The sequence below is a fragment of the Mirounga leonina genome, unplaced genomic scaffold (genome assembly GCF_011800145.1).
Source record: "Mirounga leonina isolate KUSES-001 unplaced genomic scaffold, KU_Mleo_1.0 Mir_173, whole genome shotgun sequence".
In the NCBI taxonomy this organism is placed as follows: domain Eukaryota; kingdom Metazoa; phylum Chordata; class Mammalia; order Carnivora; family Phocidae; genus Mirounga; species Mirounga leonina.
This window is the reverse complement of record NW_023270447.1, coordinates 33,053,227-33,069,552: the sequence shown is the minus strand read 5'-3', so window position 1 is coordinate 33,069,552 and position 16,326 is coordinate 33,053,227. Positions and strand designations below refer to the sequence as shown.

Sequence of the window (16,326 nt, the reverse complement as noted above, 5' to 3'; positions counted from 1 at the left end):
TAGGTCAGTTATAAATAACAGACAAAGCTGGAGAAGATGAGGACTAAACTAAGTCACAGCAGAGACGAGAACAAAGGGAGACATATTTGAAAGGCATGTCAGAATAGAAACTGACAGAGGGAGGTGGCAGACCTGACGGGCAGGAAGGAGAACAGTAATTAAAAGATAGGAATTAAAAATGAAACGTGGGTCTGTCTTGGGTGAGCAGATGAGTGGCCACGTCCAGCAGGCTGATGGCACGAAGGAAGGGAACGCAGGCCAGAGACAGTGCTGGAAATCAGCAGGATGTGGGCACAAACTGAAGCCATGGTTGTAGATGAGATTGATCAGGGGGAAGGTCTAGCACCAGGGAAGATACGAGACCAAGGGGAAAGGCTAAGGAACAGCAACACCTAAGTAATACGAGGAGGAAGGGGACTGAAAATGAAGTCAGGGAAGTAAGAAGAGAACCAGCTGCCAGGAGATGTGATCAGGGTCAGCTGCTGCCAAAAAATCACACAGTATGAAGGCTAAGCCAAAAGCAGCAGAGGGATAATTAGGAGCTCACCGGTGACCTCTGACAAGCAAAATGCAGTGGAAGGTGCTGGGAGGTAAGGAAGTAAAAGGAGTAAGTACTCACTGCTTTTTCAAGAAGTGTGGTCGTAGAGGGGGTGGAGGGTTTGATAAAAGGTTAGGGGAATGATTTGGAGAATGAGAGAGACTTAAGCAGAAGGAGCTAGTGGAAGAGAAAGAAGCCACAAGACCTCAGGGTCTTAAAGTCAGATTTCTGCAAAACAAAAACATATTCTTAAATTAACTGGCCATTTTTCATCTTTGTAAATACTCTTGGATGATGGGAGCAGGAGTGACTATTCAATTAATTTTAGGTTTCTTAGACATATACAAAGGAGTACTTTTACTCAGTTTTTTGGCAATATGATTTAGTGCTAATAAATAAACTCTCACTCATACTTTCCTCAATTTGTTAATGACTGAGGTTACATAGTAATCAGTACCTGGAAAATTCTAAGTCTTTCTCAACATAAGCAAGTAATTTGAGGTTTAGCAAAGTAATCACTATTTAGTAAATTTCTACTATAGTACAGAGAACTTCAGAATCTGCTTGAATTCTGCTCTAACAATGGAATATATGCAACAACTAACTAAAACCTACTTCACTGCTCTGGATGAGGTAATGATTATTCCTCCACGGCATCCAATTAAAAATAAACTTTTTTCCCTAGGCTAGACGGATCCAGTTTGTAATCTGTAGATACCTCACTTTTCACTAAAAAATTACACCAACAGAAATTATATTAAGAAAACCCCGTGGTTGCCAGAGGCAGAGGGCTGGAAGTGGGTGTAATGGGTGAATGAGGTCAAAAGGTACAAACTTCCAGTTATAAAAAAAAAAAAATAAGTCACAGGGATGTAAAGTACAGCATGGCCAACACAACTGTTAATACTGTATCACAGGGCGCCTGGGTGGCTCAGTTGGTTAAGCGACTGCCTTCAGCTCAGGTCATGATCCCAGGGTCCTGGGATCGAGTCCTGCATCGGGCTCCCTGCTCTGCGGGGAGCCTGCTTCTCCCTCTCCCACTCCCCCTGCTTGTGTTCCCTCTCTCACTGTGTCTCTCTCTGTCAAATAAATAAATAAAATCTTTAAAAAAAAAAAAATACTGTATCACAGATCTAAAAGCTGCTAACAGTAGATCTTAAAAGTTCTTATCAGAAGAAAAAAATTTTGTGACTATGTATGGTGATGGATGGTGAGATTTACTGTGGTGATCATTTCACAATATCTACAAATATCAAAAAAAGTAAAAGGAGGGTGCCTGGATGGTGCAGTCATTTAAGTGTCTGACTCTTGGTTTCAGCTCAGGTTATGATCTCAGGGTCATGAGATAGAGGTCCATGTCCTGCTCCACACTCAGCATGGAGTGTGCTTGAGTTTCTCTGTCCCTCTCCCTCTACACCTCCCACTCCTCCTGCCATACTCGCTCTCTCTATCTCTAAAATAAATAATAAATCCATCAATAGATGAAAGGATAAAGATGTGATGTATATATTATATATATATATAATATATAATGGAATATTACTCAGCGATCAAAAACGAAATCTTGCCATTTGCAACGACGTGGATAGAACTAGAGGGTATTATGCTAAGCAAAGTAAGTCAGTCAGAGAAAGACAATTATCATATGATCTCACTCATATGTGGAACTTAAGAAACAAGGCAGAGGATCATTGGGAAAGAGAGGAAAAAATAAAAGAAGACGAAATCAGAGAGGGAGACAAACCATAAGAGACTCTTAATCATAGGAAAAAAACTGAGGGTTGCTGGAGGGGAGAGGGGTAGAGGGATGGGATAACCAGGTGAGGGACATTAAGGAGGGCATGTGATGTAATGAGCACTGGGTATTATATAAGACTGATGAATCAAAGACCTGTACCTCTGAAACCAATAATACACTATATGTTAACTGAATTTAAATGATTAAAAAAACCCCAAAAAACAAAACTAAATAAATGTTAAAAAAAAAAAAGAACTCAGGGCTCTAAATACAAAGCTATGACTTTACTTAAAATGTGACTACATTAAAGAGTAGCAATTTTTATAGCTATAAGACTCTGGAAAGGCTAGGTTTTATTTGATAAACATAAACAAGACAGATGAGAGTAAAGATTTGAAAATTAGACATCTCTGCTTTTTAATTTATTAAAACTGTAAAACACATAGGCATAAAAAAAGAAGCAAACAATTTTAAGAGAGTGGTTGATAAGAAAAAAGAACTTACAAAAAAGGGAAGTCTCCCAAGAAATAAAATTTACTTTTATAAAACTGTAGAATAATTTTACCTTAATTTTATCAATATAATTGAGTTCTCTGTGATTGAACACTTCATGGGCTCCATTTTGCAAAACAATGTTTTGTCCTTCTTCAGTACCAGCTGTGCCCAAAACCTTTAAGCCATAAGCTCTGGCAATTTGGCATGCTGCTAGTCCAACCTGAAAAACAAAATATAAATGCCTAGTTTTAGATTCTTTGCATCCCTGCAAATATTTATTAAATATATGTAATAAGGTTCTTCTAGGTCCTACCCTATCCTTAAGGAATTTCGAGTCTAAATGAAGAAATAAGAACAACAATAGCTAACTTTTATTGAGCATTTATAATGTGTCAGGTACCACTCAAAAGACTTTCAACCCATTGCTTTATTTTAGCCTCACAATAAGCCTAGGAGGTAGATATTATTATTGTCCATATTCAATAGATGAGAAAACTGAAGCTTATAAAATATAAGTAACTTGCCCAGGTCACAGAGATGGGAACACGGCCAAATCACAGAGCTGGGCCAATTCAGTCTGTAGAGCTTGAGCTTTTAACCACGGTATCAAAATGCTTACTATTAGCATCTACTTTGTGCAGAAGGTACGGGGTTTAAAGATATTCAAAACTTGTTCACTGACTTCATACTTTAACAGTACATATAAAATGCTAAATGACAAATGTGACATCATTTAAGTGGAAGAGATAGGTATATGAGCAAATTAATCCATTCATCCATATGATGACCATTTATTGAGTGTTTACTATGTGCTAGGCATGGTACTTCATGTAAGAAACTTATATTCTGAGAAAGGGGGAAAATAATAAACACACAAACAAATAAATGAATGAATAAAGTACATTCAGAAAAGAAAAAGTGCTATGAAAAAAAACCTAGCCTATTGGAGATAGGGAGAGGGACTAGTGAGGTCACCAAGAAAGACCTGAGTGAAGTGAGGGATGAGCCGTGTGAATATCTGGAAAGCCTGGTGGAGAATGCTGTAGGCAGAATGGTTGTGACTCACCTGGTGACATGGGAATGAGCTTGGGGCATTCAAAGGACTGAAAGAGGGTTAACGTGGCTTGACAGCAGGGTACATGGGAGATAGTGCAAGATGCGGGCAGAGGGGCATGCAGGGCCTTGCAGGAATTCACTTTGAAAAAGCTGAGCTGTATTTGCTCACTTAACTGAGGATGTGCAGTAATTAGCTAAATACACATATGGACTTGGGAGCATCCAGAGTTGGAAATATAAATCTGAGATTCATCACTTTATAGTTGGTATTTAAAGCCATGAATTGGGGGCACCTGGGTGGCTCAGTCATTAAATGTCTGCCTTCGGCTCAGGTCATGATCCCAGGGTCCTGGGATCGAGCCCTGCATCAGGCTCCCTGCTCGGCGAGAAGCCTGCTTCTCCCTCTCCCACTCCCCCTGCTTGTGTTCCTGCTCTCGCTATCTCCGTCAAATAAATAAATAAAACCTTTAAAAAAAAAAGTAAGAAAATAAAGCCACAGATTGCATGAAATCACTAGATCACTAAATAAATGTACTTAGGGTAAAGGAGAAATAAAAGCATATAAGGAATATAGATAAAAGCAGTTATTTAAATTGCAATACTAGGAAATCTATGTTTGGTTACAGGTAAGTGTCACATACATTTAGAGCAGGGCTTCTCAAACTTAGCACTACTGACATTTGGGGCTGGACAATTCTATGTTGCGGGGGGCTATCCTGTGCTTTGAAGGATGTTTAGCAGCATGTCTGGTATTTATCTACTAGACACCAGAACTCCTCCACCCAGTGACAACCAATAATGTCCCCAGACACTGCCCCAAATGTTCAAGGGGGAGGAAGGATGATGCTAAACCACCCCCATTGATAACCAATGATTTAGAGGAAGGTAAAATCATTATGGATTGAAAAGAATTAAAATGAAAAATGATGATAGAAACTGATTAAAACTGTAACAGAATCACAGACTCCCAGGTCTGAAATAGACTTTAAAGATTGTATGGCATATGGGAGTGATGAGCCTCAACTCAGTTGGGTTTTGGCAGGGATTTGTTTGATTTAACCAAAACAAACAAACGCCCAGGACTCACGGTCTCATGAGTCAGAGAGACATTCAATTCCACAAAATACTATGGAGTTAGCACTATTGATTTTTGCTACTTTAAAAAAAAAAAGGCCTCTAATAAAACTACATGTAAACTAAAGATTTAATGCAAATATATCTCCTTCTGCTCTAAAGAGGCATTTAATAGCTATTCTGAAGGTACTGTTTATGCCCTTCTTGTCAACAATTATACCAGGAACAGTACTTCAATAGATTATATACCATTATGTGTCAATTATTGTTCTTTACTTTGCTGACATTAAAATCGGGCACTCCCCACCAACATATCTGGATAACAGCTGTGTTCATAAATTCCACACCATTTTAAATACACAACATAATCCCAGAGGAATTTGAACTAAATGAGGACAGAAAGTACAAACAGAAGCAAGACAAAACCCAGTACTATTTCCCTCTAGTAGGGCAGGGAGGATCAGAAGCGCTTCTCACACCAGGCCACCAGCCTATCCCTGCCAGCCAAGGATTTAACAAACTCAGCCAGCTCAGAGAACAGTGTGGATTTTGCCTTAAAAAAAAAAAAATTAAAAAAATCATGGTGAAGTGACTGGGCTTTTTACAAGAGGGTAAAGGGAATAAAAAGAGATTTTCTTTAAATTCTTCTCTGCCCTTCCTACTGAAACCTCTCCCTTTTATACAGAGCACCAGGTTAGCTCTGTGAAAGCCAAAGCAATTTAAATAAATGGAAGTTTGACAGATCCTTTAGTTATTTTGGGTTAAATTTATTTAACCCAAAATAGCCTCTTTGGTGAAGCTAAGCAATGGGAATTTTTGACAAGGCATATCTGTCATATTTTCTCAAGCCCCCAAAAGACAATCTTAGTCTTTTTAGTAAATACTCTGATCTGTGAAATCCTTCAGAATTGATCTATTTGAGGTAGACAGGAGGCTAAGTGTGGAATCTTGTGCTTCATCTATTTAAGGTAACAGAAACACAATGGGTTGAACGCTCTGTAGTCCCTGGCCACCTTTAGAGGTAAATTCACATTTTTAGGATGCCACTCATTATTCCAGAACAATGTGCCATTTGACAGGCTACTCCTTTCAACTACTCTGCGGAATACACAGTGCTCTGAAAGGGTTAACCAGCTTCCTCAAGGTGAGCCATCTAGCCCCAGGCCCTGTATTTTAAAAAACATGAAATCTCATCTCCAAAATTTCTAAAGCCTCTACATGCAGGATAGAGGTCATGTGGATTTCTTGTTAAATTCCAACCTCAGAGCTCTAACTTTTCCTCTAAGCTCCTCAGAGGCAGATTGACAGCCGGTTTCTTGAAGAAGCTTCTGACAGCCCTGTGTTGGGTTATTTCACTGAAGGGCTTATTTTAAAGTTCTCAGTCCCTCCCCCCTCTCCATTAGCATTTAAGCCATGGGTTGTGGCGTTAAGGACACAGCTGTACACCATGCATTCCATGAATGTCCTCAAAGCGCAGCAGGCAAGCAGTGGAAGGGAGATAGAAGAGTCTGAGAATTCACAATGTGGCTTTGCAGTGCTGTCTGGGGCAACACAGGTAAAGCTTTAATGAGCCTTAGTTTCCTTAGCTAAGGGAATATGGAATTAATATTAACTTTAAAAACCTGTTTAAAATTCCAAATAAATACTCTTACAACATATGCTACTTGAAGGCAAAAACAAAGCCAGTTTATTTTGGTCTGCACCTGACACAGGTGGAAAACCTAATACAGATATTTTTAATAGGGTGATCTGCTGAATGTATTAACCAAGAAATGCTAAACTAATGACAAGGAATCACCTTCAGAAGACAGCATTTAAAGAAGCTTTACTACAAAAAGGAATATATGTACTGACTACAAGTATTGACCATATTTATTAACATGACTTTTAAAAATGACTGAAAAGAAATATAATGTGAAACCCACACACATAAGCTCCTTTAAACATAAACTTAAAAATAAAGAAATACTTACTCCTCCGCTAGCCCCATGAACCAGCACACTTTCTCCAGCTTTCACACGGGCACTGCAAAACAAGACAAGGGTTCATCACCTCACGTTGAAGGTAATGAAGCTCAGGTGTTTGTCATTCTTCTTAAGGAAATTCTACCCTCAGTTCAGCTAACGCGTCCCCAAACAGGAAACTCATTCTGCTCTACAGCCCAAAATACTCTCCAAGCTTCACAGGATCAAATGAGGGTTCTACAGGGCCATAGACGAAAGAAAACATGAAATTCATTTGTTCGTTCAACAAATGTTTAATGGGAACCTATTATGTGCCAGGCACGGTGCTGGATGCTGGTAGCACATCAGGGTGCTACCTTCCTTCTGGGAGGCTACCGTCTTTGGAGGCACGTGAAGTGAAAGAGCTGAACCTAGAGGAACAGGAGTCTCTCGTTCATTCCTACAGAAAGTGTTCCAAAACAGGCTTATGATAGCCCAGTCTCGGTTCTGTGACCCAGGGTAATGCCCAAGAAAACGCAGAAGTTAGATGATTTAAGAAAACATTTTCCTTCTCTATGCCTTTGAACATCAGGTCGTACAGCCTCTAAGCCCACATTTCAGAGAGCAATGCTGAGTCAGCAGCGCTACGAGGGTAAGAAATACGATCAATCCTGTCACAGAGGTTTCCATGTCACACCAAAAAATGTCTAGATCCTCCGGTAAGATGACATATTCTTTCTACTTTTCCATTATACCGAAAATAAGGCACAGGCAGCAAGACAGACAGGAGATGCTTTATTATTCCAGATGGACAAGTGCTAATGTCCCAATCCAGCAGCTGTTCTGTGATCCAGATCGGACTCTCAGGGAGGATCTCTTACTTCCTAAAATACTGGGGGTGGCCACACTGTACAGATATTATGTTCAATCTGGGAGTAAGAACACAGTGACCCAGAGTCATGCTCAAGGCTGCGTGCCAAGAGCTGACAAATAGCAATCACGAGCAGTAAACGAAACTTCTTCCAATACTCTTGTTTAGAGGTAAGGGGACTGAGGGCAGTGAGTTAAATGGAGAGTCTAAATGATAAACTATTACCAAACACTTTGAGATTTTAAAAAGTAAAATATGAATGTAAGGGAATAGGATTACTGATGTCATACTATGGCATATGAAATACTTTTCCCAGAAATGGTTCTTTTAAGAATCTTACAGACAACCCCTCAAACACTAAGAGCACATTCTCCTAAACCACTGGGCCTGGGGTGGGAGGTGAAAAAGCAAGCTAACCCTCTCTTGGACCCCACTGTTATGATCCTTCTACCCTTGCACAGAGTCATTGTGATGGTTAATTTTATGTGTCAGCTTGGCTGGGCCATGGGGCCAGAATTTGGTTAAACATTATTCTGGATGTCTCTGTGGAGGGCCTCATCCAATCAGCTGAAGGCCTTAAAAGAACAAAAACTGACTTCTGGAACAAGAAGTGATTTTGCCAGTAGACTGCCTTTGAACTCAAACTGCAACTCTTTCCTGGGTCTCCAGCCTGCCAGTTTACCCTATCAGACTTTAAACTCACCAAGCCTCCACAAATCAATCTCTCTCTCTGTATATGTATGTATGTATGTATGTAATACGTACATATGTACATATACATTCTGATGTTCTGTTCCTCTAGACAACCCTGACTAATATAGTCAGCTCCCCTGGGGGCTCATGGCAGGGGCTCGAGCCTTGGCCTGGCCTTCCATGCTGTTGTTCCAGACTTCCTCCCAGTCACTGAAGATTAGTACCTGGCACATTAGTACCTGGCTTTCTCTTCCACGCCAAAACCGGCCCTAATCTAAGAGATTTCAACATTCTCTGGGAAGAAAATCTTGAATCACAAGAATTCCTGAATTCTCCCCTTTAGCCACTCTCTCCCAAGGCGGAACCTGGTAACCACCCCTGAACACTCTACTAGAGAAATATCAGACCCTAATAACCAGTGTTATGACAGTAATCTCCTATCCTAATTCTGCAAGCCCATATTCTCTCAAAATCTTTTCTCCAACTTCCCAGAGATTACCATCTCTGGATTGCTCAATTTCTGCCTACTTGTTGCTCCTGCCCCATTTCCTGAACTAGCCAGCCGGGACCCCATAGCAGGTCACCCCGGCTCCTCTCTCTTTCTCTCCTGGGCTCTCATTTCCTTCATGCTACTCCATTCTGTCCCTAACATTCCAGCCCTGGATTAATGTTAAAATCCAACTTCCGTGATAATCTACCCAAAGGGCGAAGTACTATTAAAAAAAAAAAAAAGATCACGTGACCATGCATTTTGGTGCCACTTCCGTTCTGATTCTCAAAAGATTACTTTGCCGCCCATTTAATTATGAAAAGTGAGGCAATCTCATATACGTTCCTTCAACACTCCACCTCCCTACCCACACATTTTTCCATAGTTATACCATCTTTACCTCTTCTGGGCTTAGCAGACGAGATGTCCTTTAATATCTGAGGCCAATCTCTCCACCCGTCCTACTTCTTTCCATCCCACCATCTGCCGCTCCACCCTCTCTTCCAAACCTTCCGACGCTCCCTCTGCTAGATCTTTCCTCAGCTATAAACATATGCAGCTCCCGTCCAACCTTTTGTCCCCACAAACTCCCGAGTACTCTTCTACTTCCTCCTCCTTATCTCCATTCAAGGAACCCAATTCCACCTCCTTCCTCAGCCCAATCAAGCTTCTGTCCCACCGCTCTACTGGGAAAGTGACCTGGACTCAAGTCACCAATCACCTCCTAATTGCTAATCCTAACTTCTTTTTTTTCCCAAACACACCTCACTGCTGCATTTGACAGCTAGCTTCCCTTCTTAGTAGCAACATCAACCACTGCCCCTAACACCACCAACACCGACGACGGAGTACTTACTCTGTGCCAGGGTCTGCACTGAGATTCACAGGTATGACTTCACTGAATTCTCACCACACCCCTAGGAAGGAGGTGCTATTAATATTCATGTTTTTCAAACCACTAAACTACAGCTGAGACAGGGAAGTAACTGGACCACGGTCATATGGCTAGTAGTAGGAGATGACAGTCCAGTAACAAGTCTTTCTGTCTTCAAGGACCATGAACTTAACAGGTGTTTAACAGACACCATGACCTTGGCTTTGGCAAACGCTCCCTTTGGTCTCTTAGGACTCTGTCCCCTACCTCTGACTATACTCCTCCATGCTGATTTTCTCTAACTTTCTATTCTCACTCCACTGTTCTTCACTCCCTGAAGGCTTTCAGTCACTTTCATCTTGTCAACTCCCACCCACAGGCTGATAACCCCATGTTGACATCTTTACCCTTCAGGCTTCAGATTCTTTCACACAACAGGTTGCTGGTCTTTTCCATCATGATGCCTATCTTGGTTTCAACTCCAAAACTGGACCAAGCTTCCCTTTGAAACTTTTTCCTTCTTTTCTTTGTCATAGTTAAACATTTACCAACCTAAAGAGCTAGAAGTATCCTTAAGTTCATCTTCTCTCTCATTCTCCACATGCAAACAGTCACCAAACACACCTGATTTTACCCTCTAATAGTTGTCCTTTCCCTTCCACCTTTTCTACCATGGCTTTTGCTCTGGCCCTTAGGTATTTTGCCTAAAGGATACTCGTATAAGACCCACCCATCTCCTTCTCCACTCCTGTCATCAAATCCATCCTTCACATACTGATAGGTGATCTTAATAAAACACTCATATAACAGTATCACTCTCCTGAATTGAACATTTCATGACCCCCAACCCCTTACGGAACAGTGTGCGAGCTCTATCATCTTGCTTTTTACAATCTGAAACCTACCTATTTCATGTGACAGCTAATATTTATTAAAAGATTACTATATTCCAACCTAATTCTATGCCACTCTTTGCCTTGTAATCTTTTATCCAACAAAACCAAATTGCTATAGCTCTCCTTAAATATCATGATTCTCCCCCCTCCGACACCAGGCTATTCCCATTGTCTAGAATTTCCTCTCCCCTCCCAGCTATCCTTCCCCAAGATAACTCCCTGATTAAAGTACATATTTTCAGAGGGGCGCCTGGCTGGCTCAGTTGGTGGAGCATGTGACTCTTGATCTTGGGGTTGTGAGTTCAAGCCCCATGCTGGCTACAGAGATTACTTAAAAATCAACTCTTTAAAAAAAAAAATTATATATATATATATATATATATGTGTGTGTGTGTGTGTATATATATATGTATGTATATATATATAAAAATTGTCAGATCCCAGCCATGGAGACTGACCAGTGGGTCTAGGGTAGGGCCCTACATGGTATTTTTAAATTGCAGCAATTAGTTTCTAGGGCTGGGTAACAAGATTTTTTGAACCATGACTTTAAAATAATCCAAGCCTTACATCTTGGCAGGAAGCCCTATCTCATCACCACTGTTAGATCCCTTATGATCCCATAAATCCCTATGCACATCTACACCACTGTACTTTCCACATTATACATCAATATTATAACTCTTGGGCGCCTGGGTGGCTCAGTTGGTTAAGCGACTGCCTTCGGCTCAGGTCATGATCCTGGAGTCCCGGAATCGAGTCCCGCGTCGGGCTCCCTGCTCAGCAGGGGGTCTGCTTCTCCCTCTGACCCTCTTCCCTCTTGTGCTCTCTGTCTCTCATTCTCTCTCAAATAAATAAATACAATCTTAAAAAAAAAAAGGAGCCCTGGGGGAAAAAAAAATATTATAACTCTTATGTCTGTCTCTCTTACTAGACTGTCAGCATCTTAAAGACAAAGACAGCATTTTGCTCTTCTTTGTATCCCCAGTGATTAAAATAATCTTCCAAATTAGCACAGTTTCCACTCCATAAATGCTTAATGGTAACTAAATAGTAACAGCATAGGAGAGATATGGATGCGTCATAGGAAGGCAGGTGATACCGGCTCTATGACCGACCGTGTGTGTCGTTACCTGTGGAGCAGAGCTCGAAAAGCAGTAAAATATGGAATGCCGATGGCAGCTCCTTGCTGAAAGTCCAGTTTTTCTGGCAGTGTGTAAACACTGTGATCTGCTGCGAGGGCATACTCGGCATAGCCCCCAGAGATGGTGCTGGTAGTGAAAACTCTGTCACCTTTCTAGGGAAAGCAATAAATCGATAAATGCACCAGGGATTAAAAATGATGTCAATGGGTATAATTCTTTACAATGCAATTTTTATAACAACAAATAAGTATTTATGTATTGTTTTCTACATCTTAGGGTCTCATAAAACTATCTTCAGCATATTGAACATTTTTAAAGGTTTTATTAATAGAAACCAAGAAGAAGAAAACTTAAGGAAAATAGGAAAAAAAAAAGGAAAGCCAAGGAAAGAGAACCTCCAGAATGGTATAATGAGAAGACAACTAACCTTTATCGCCTTTATCGAGAGAGCTTACCGTGCAAGACACTGTATTAGGAGTCTAATGAGTATTGTCTAATTTGATCTTCTCAAGAGCCTATGAGGTAAGTACTTTTCTTATCACCACTTTAGATTAATTCCACTATACAAATGAGGAAATTGAGGGACAAAGAAGTTCAATAATTTGCTCAGATTAAGCAGTTAGTAAATGACAGTTAATACAACTATTTTTTTCTCCGAAATACTAGGAAGAAGAAACAAATAAAATGTAAGGTTTCTTCCACACACCAAATACGTGTTCTAAATCCGTCCCCTGGGTTTCTTCACCCCTGCATTCTTTCCCTCATTTTTTATGCATACACCAAGAGCAGGAAACTATGGCTGAATCCTGACAGCAAGATGAGCTGGGACAGGCTTCTTCACTTGTTACAGCATCAGAAACACAGTAAACTCTCAGGAAACTCTGCTGGGTCCTTGCTATTGAAAAGCAGACGCATAACCGAGAGTGAGGTAAGGCACGATGCAAGACTTAGAGCCTGCCCAATGTGACCTGCATGCCAGGGAAATCAGACTGTCTACTACAAACACCTGCCCGAACTCTTCTTTCTGGAAAAAAATTAAATATTCCTTGGAATAAGCAAAATATTAAGGCAAGAACTTTCAGGATTATTCAATTGCCCCCCCCCAAAAGATCTAAAAAAGTAATAGCACTATGTTGTGGGATAGAAACAAAAAAGACTCAAAAGGCATCCATCCAGCAGTCAGACTCATCCCTGCTTAACAGTGCCACGTGCAAATGGTCAAATATGACTGTGTTAAGATTAATCCTGCTTTAATAGCTTAAAAAGATGTTGCACAGATTGCAATATAATTCAAACATGTTCTAAGAATTCATTATGGAAAGCAGGACTTTGAGTTCTGTGATGGATATTAATAACAAAACAACTTCCCCCATTGAAAGCATCCTAAACCCTAAGAAGAGAGAAAAGGAAAGGATAGGAATAACTACAATGCAAGAAAACATGATGAACCATCAAAGATAAGTAACCAGGAAAAGAAAGGAATTATTTCTAAGTTGAAGGAATCAAAAATAGCTTCACTGAGAAGCCAATATTTAAGGTAGGCCTTGAGGAATTGGACAAGATTTTGAAAACTAGAACTGACAACAGTCATTATGAGTGAAGGGAACAAAGTAAACAAAGGAACAGTGGCAGGAATAAATGCTGAGAAATCGCTAGCATTTGTGCCCAATGAGTAAGTAGTCTAATATATGGAAGGTAATAGTTTCAGAGATAAAATGAAAAGGAACTAAAGCTGGAGGGTAAAAGCCCCCGCACCTATGTTTGTAAGTTTCAGTTTCATTCTGCCAAGCAGAAGAACCAATATGAGCAAAGACAGAGAAGGAAGAGCATGGGGTATGCACCTTATTAGACAGCACAGGTCCACAGCTTGGTGGAAAATTCTAAGATGTCACATGTGATCCTGGCAACCGTGGGGTCATCGTGAAGAAGGCACAGAATGCCAAAGTGTAAAGAGGACTGAGAACACTGGGCAACACTGAAATTTGAGGAGCATCCCGAGAAAAAGCAGCTTGAAAAACAATGCCTAGGAGGAAGTGGGGAAGAGGACAGGAAAAATGATGTCATAGAGGCTGAAGAAAAAAAAATTTTTTTTTTAAGAAAAAGCGTCTGAGAGTGTCAAATGTCACCAAGAAGTCAAGAGAGATAATGACATAAAAGGGCCCATTAACTCCAGCAATGGAGAGGCCATTAGTGACATTAGCAAGAATGTTTCCGTGGAGCTATGGGGGCAGAAGCCAGACCGCCACAGGCTGAGGAGAGCAACGCTGTAGGAATCGGATGGTCTTCCTGTGCAGAGGCCACGTTAACCTTCTCTGTCTCAGTCCAATTTTGGTAAATGTGCTGCCAAAGTGGAGCAGGTCAAGGAATTATGAGGAAAGATGCTAAAACATGAATATACTATCCATGTTTTAGATTCCTTTTGGCATATAAATAACAAAAGCCCCTATCGTAACATTTTTATTGACTCAGTCACCTTGATCTGAGGCAGAGCTCTAAAAATGTATAGTTGACCTGGCATTTTTTTCATCTTTTACTTATTATTCAAAAGAATTGGCCTTCCCTTTATCTTATGAAACTAAATTTATAAAAGGAATCAAACATTATGTTGGTTTGTGTATTACTGAGAGTTAGGAAATAGTATAATTTCCTTGCCTATTTTCTGTCCTTACATATTTCTGCTACATCAAAAGGATCACAGTTGAATTCTGTGAGGATGTGAAGATAACGAATTTACCCAGCACTTGTCCCCAACAATGGAAACAAGGAAGACCTCCAGATAAAAGGCAATCTCTTTTTTGAATAGAGGAGTCCCCCAAGTGGCAGAAATTGTGTAATGGGGCCTTTCATTTTTTTTAAGTTTTTATTTAAATTCCAGTTCGTTAACAGACAGTGTAATATTAGTTTCAGGTGTACAATCTAGTGATTCAACACTTCCATACAACACCCAGTGCTCATCACAGCAAGTGCACTCCTTAATCTGTAACGGGGCCTTTTAAAGACTTAAATAACAACACATTTTAAAAGCCATGTTAAAAAATTTGAAAAAAAATATTAAGCCAAAATGGAAATAATTTAAAATGTAATACCTTGAAAGTGGATACATTATCTCCAACGGCTTCTATTACGCCAGCCACATCTGACCCAGGAGTATAGGGTAAGAGTGGTTTCCTGCTGTAAGTACCAGAACGAATATACGTTTCCACTGGATTTACACCACATGCGTGGACTTTGATCAGAACCTGCAATGACAACGTATTTTCGTTCACACGGAACATTTAGGCATTCATTCAGCGTTATGCTAGGACTCCACTGATTGTGGGAATTATAAAAATGGAGGGGAAAACCTCACCTTCAACGGACTCACATTAGTTTTGCAAACCAACATATACATAAAAAAGATAAGACAGAAAGGCTTATTATGTGCTATATTAAGGACATTTTGGGAAAATAGTAGTGGAAGTACTTGAGAGGATGTGTGGCACAAACCTCTATGGGCTCATCAAATCTAATTCTTCCTCCTCCTGGGTACATAGGAAGAATATTATTTCTTGGTGCCCTATGATTGAGTTTTAGCCAACAGAATGTGAACAACAGTGATCAGAGTCACTGTCAGGGCCATTAAAGATGTTCTAGGCAATCCACACTGTGCCTCCACCCTTTTAAAGAAGTGACCCCAGAAGACAGAGGTGTTGAAGGTGGCAGAGCCACATGATGGAAGAAGGCTAGGTCCACAAATTCACTCTTTGAGAGTTACCCACCGATGTTTTAGAATTCTGGAATTTAGTGAATGAGAAGTAATTTTCTATTGTTGAACCACTGAGATTTTGAGGTTACATCTACCACAGAAGCTAATTTTACCTTACTTAATATATAATGATTACTTCTGCTGTAGGAGTAAGAGAAGGCCTTACAAAGAAAGTGGTATTTGAGCTAGGCCGTAAAAGGAGAGTAGATATTCTTTCAGAATGGGAGAAAAGGGTATCTCAGGTAGAAGGAATAGTATGAGAAGGAATAAAAGGGCCTCTTGGGGAAACCAGATAATGCTGCTTGTTACAGCACAGTCTATTGAAAAGGAACAATAAGAAATGAATCTCTAAAGTTAGGTTATGGCCAAATTGTAAAAACTCTCAGGAGGTTCAAGGTTCGTTAAGAAAATGAGACTTGGGAGTCATGGAAGGTGTGGTAATAAAGATACATAATTTTTAATGAGAAAGTATATCGTTAAAGTCACCAGAAATGATTAAACTCTTCATTTAAATTCTCTTAAATCACATATAGAAGGGCATGTATGCAGAAGAAAACCATTTTCCTACTGTGCACAAAATAGAAATCATGAAAGTGTGTAACAGAATAACTTGTTCAAAACTACTTATGACTCCATGCAGAAAAATTCAATTATGGCACTGCACAGATGATCCTCAACCTCAAAAATGTTCTTATAGCAAGATATTTTTCTTTTTTATAGATCTACCTCACTGTTATAACTATACTCTCTTTGTCAGAGCTCACATGT

General features: G+C 40.1%; 1 protein-coding gene across 6 annotated transcripts in view; it reads right to left on the bottom strand.

Moving 5' to 3' along the window:
• Nucleotides 1–16,326, bottom strand: part of CRYZ (crystallin zeta) — an 80,609-nt gene that overhangs the window by 59,639 nt on the left and 4,644 nt on the right. For 5 of the 6 annotated variants that reach the window (XR_004681639.1, XM_035018263.1, XM_035018264.1 and 2 more), the window contains exons 3-6: nucleotides 14,900–15,052; nucleotides 11,802–11,965; nucleotides 6,875–6,926; nucleotides 2,842–2,991 (exon numbers count right to left, since the gene is read on the bottom strand). Coding sequence is in view for 5 of the 6 variants with exons in the window: in XM_035018263.1 (XP_034874154.1) it covers nucleotides 2,842–2,991; nucleotides 6,875–6,926; nucleotides 11,802–11,965; nucleotides 14,900–15,052 (519 nt within the window). In the remaining variant the exon portion in view is untranslated. The remainder of the gene's footprint in view (nucleotides 1–2,841; nucleotides 2,992–6,874; nucleotides 6,927–11,801; nucleotides 11,966–14,899; nucleotides 15,053–16,326) is intronic. The other variant, XM_035018265.1, reaches the window with a different exon arrangement.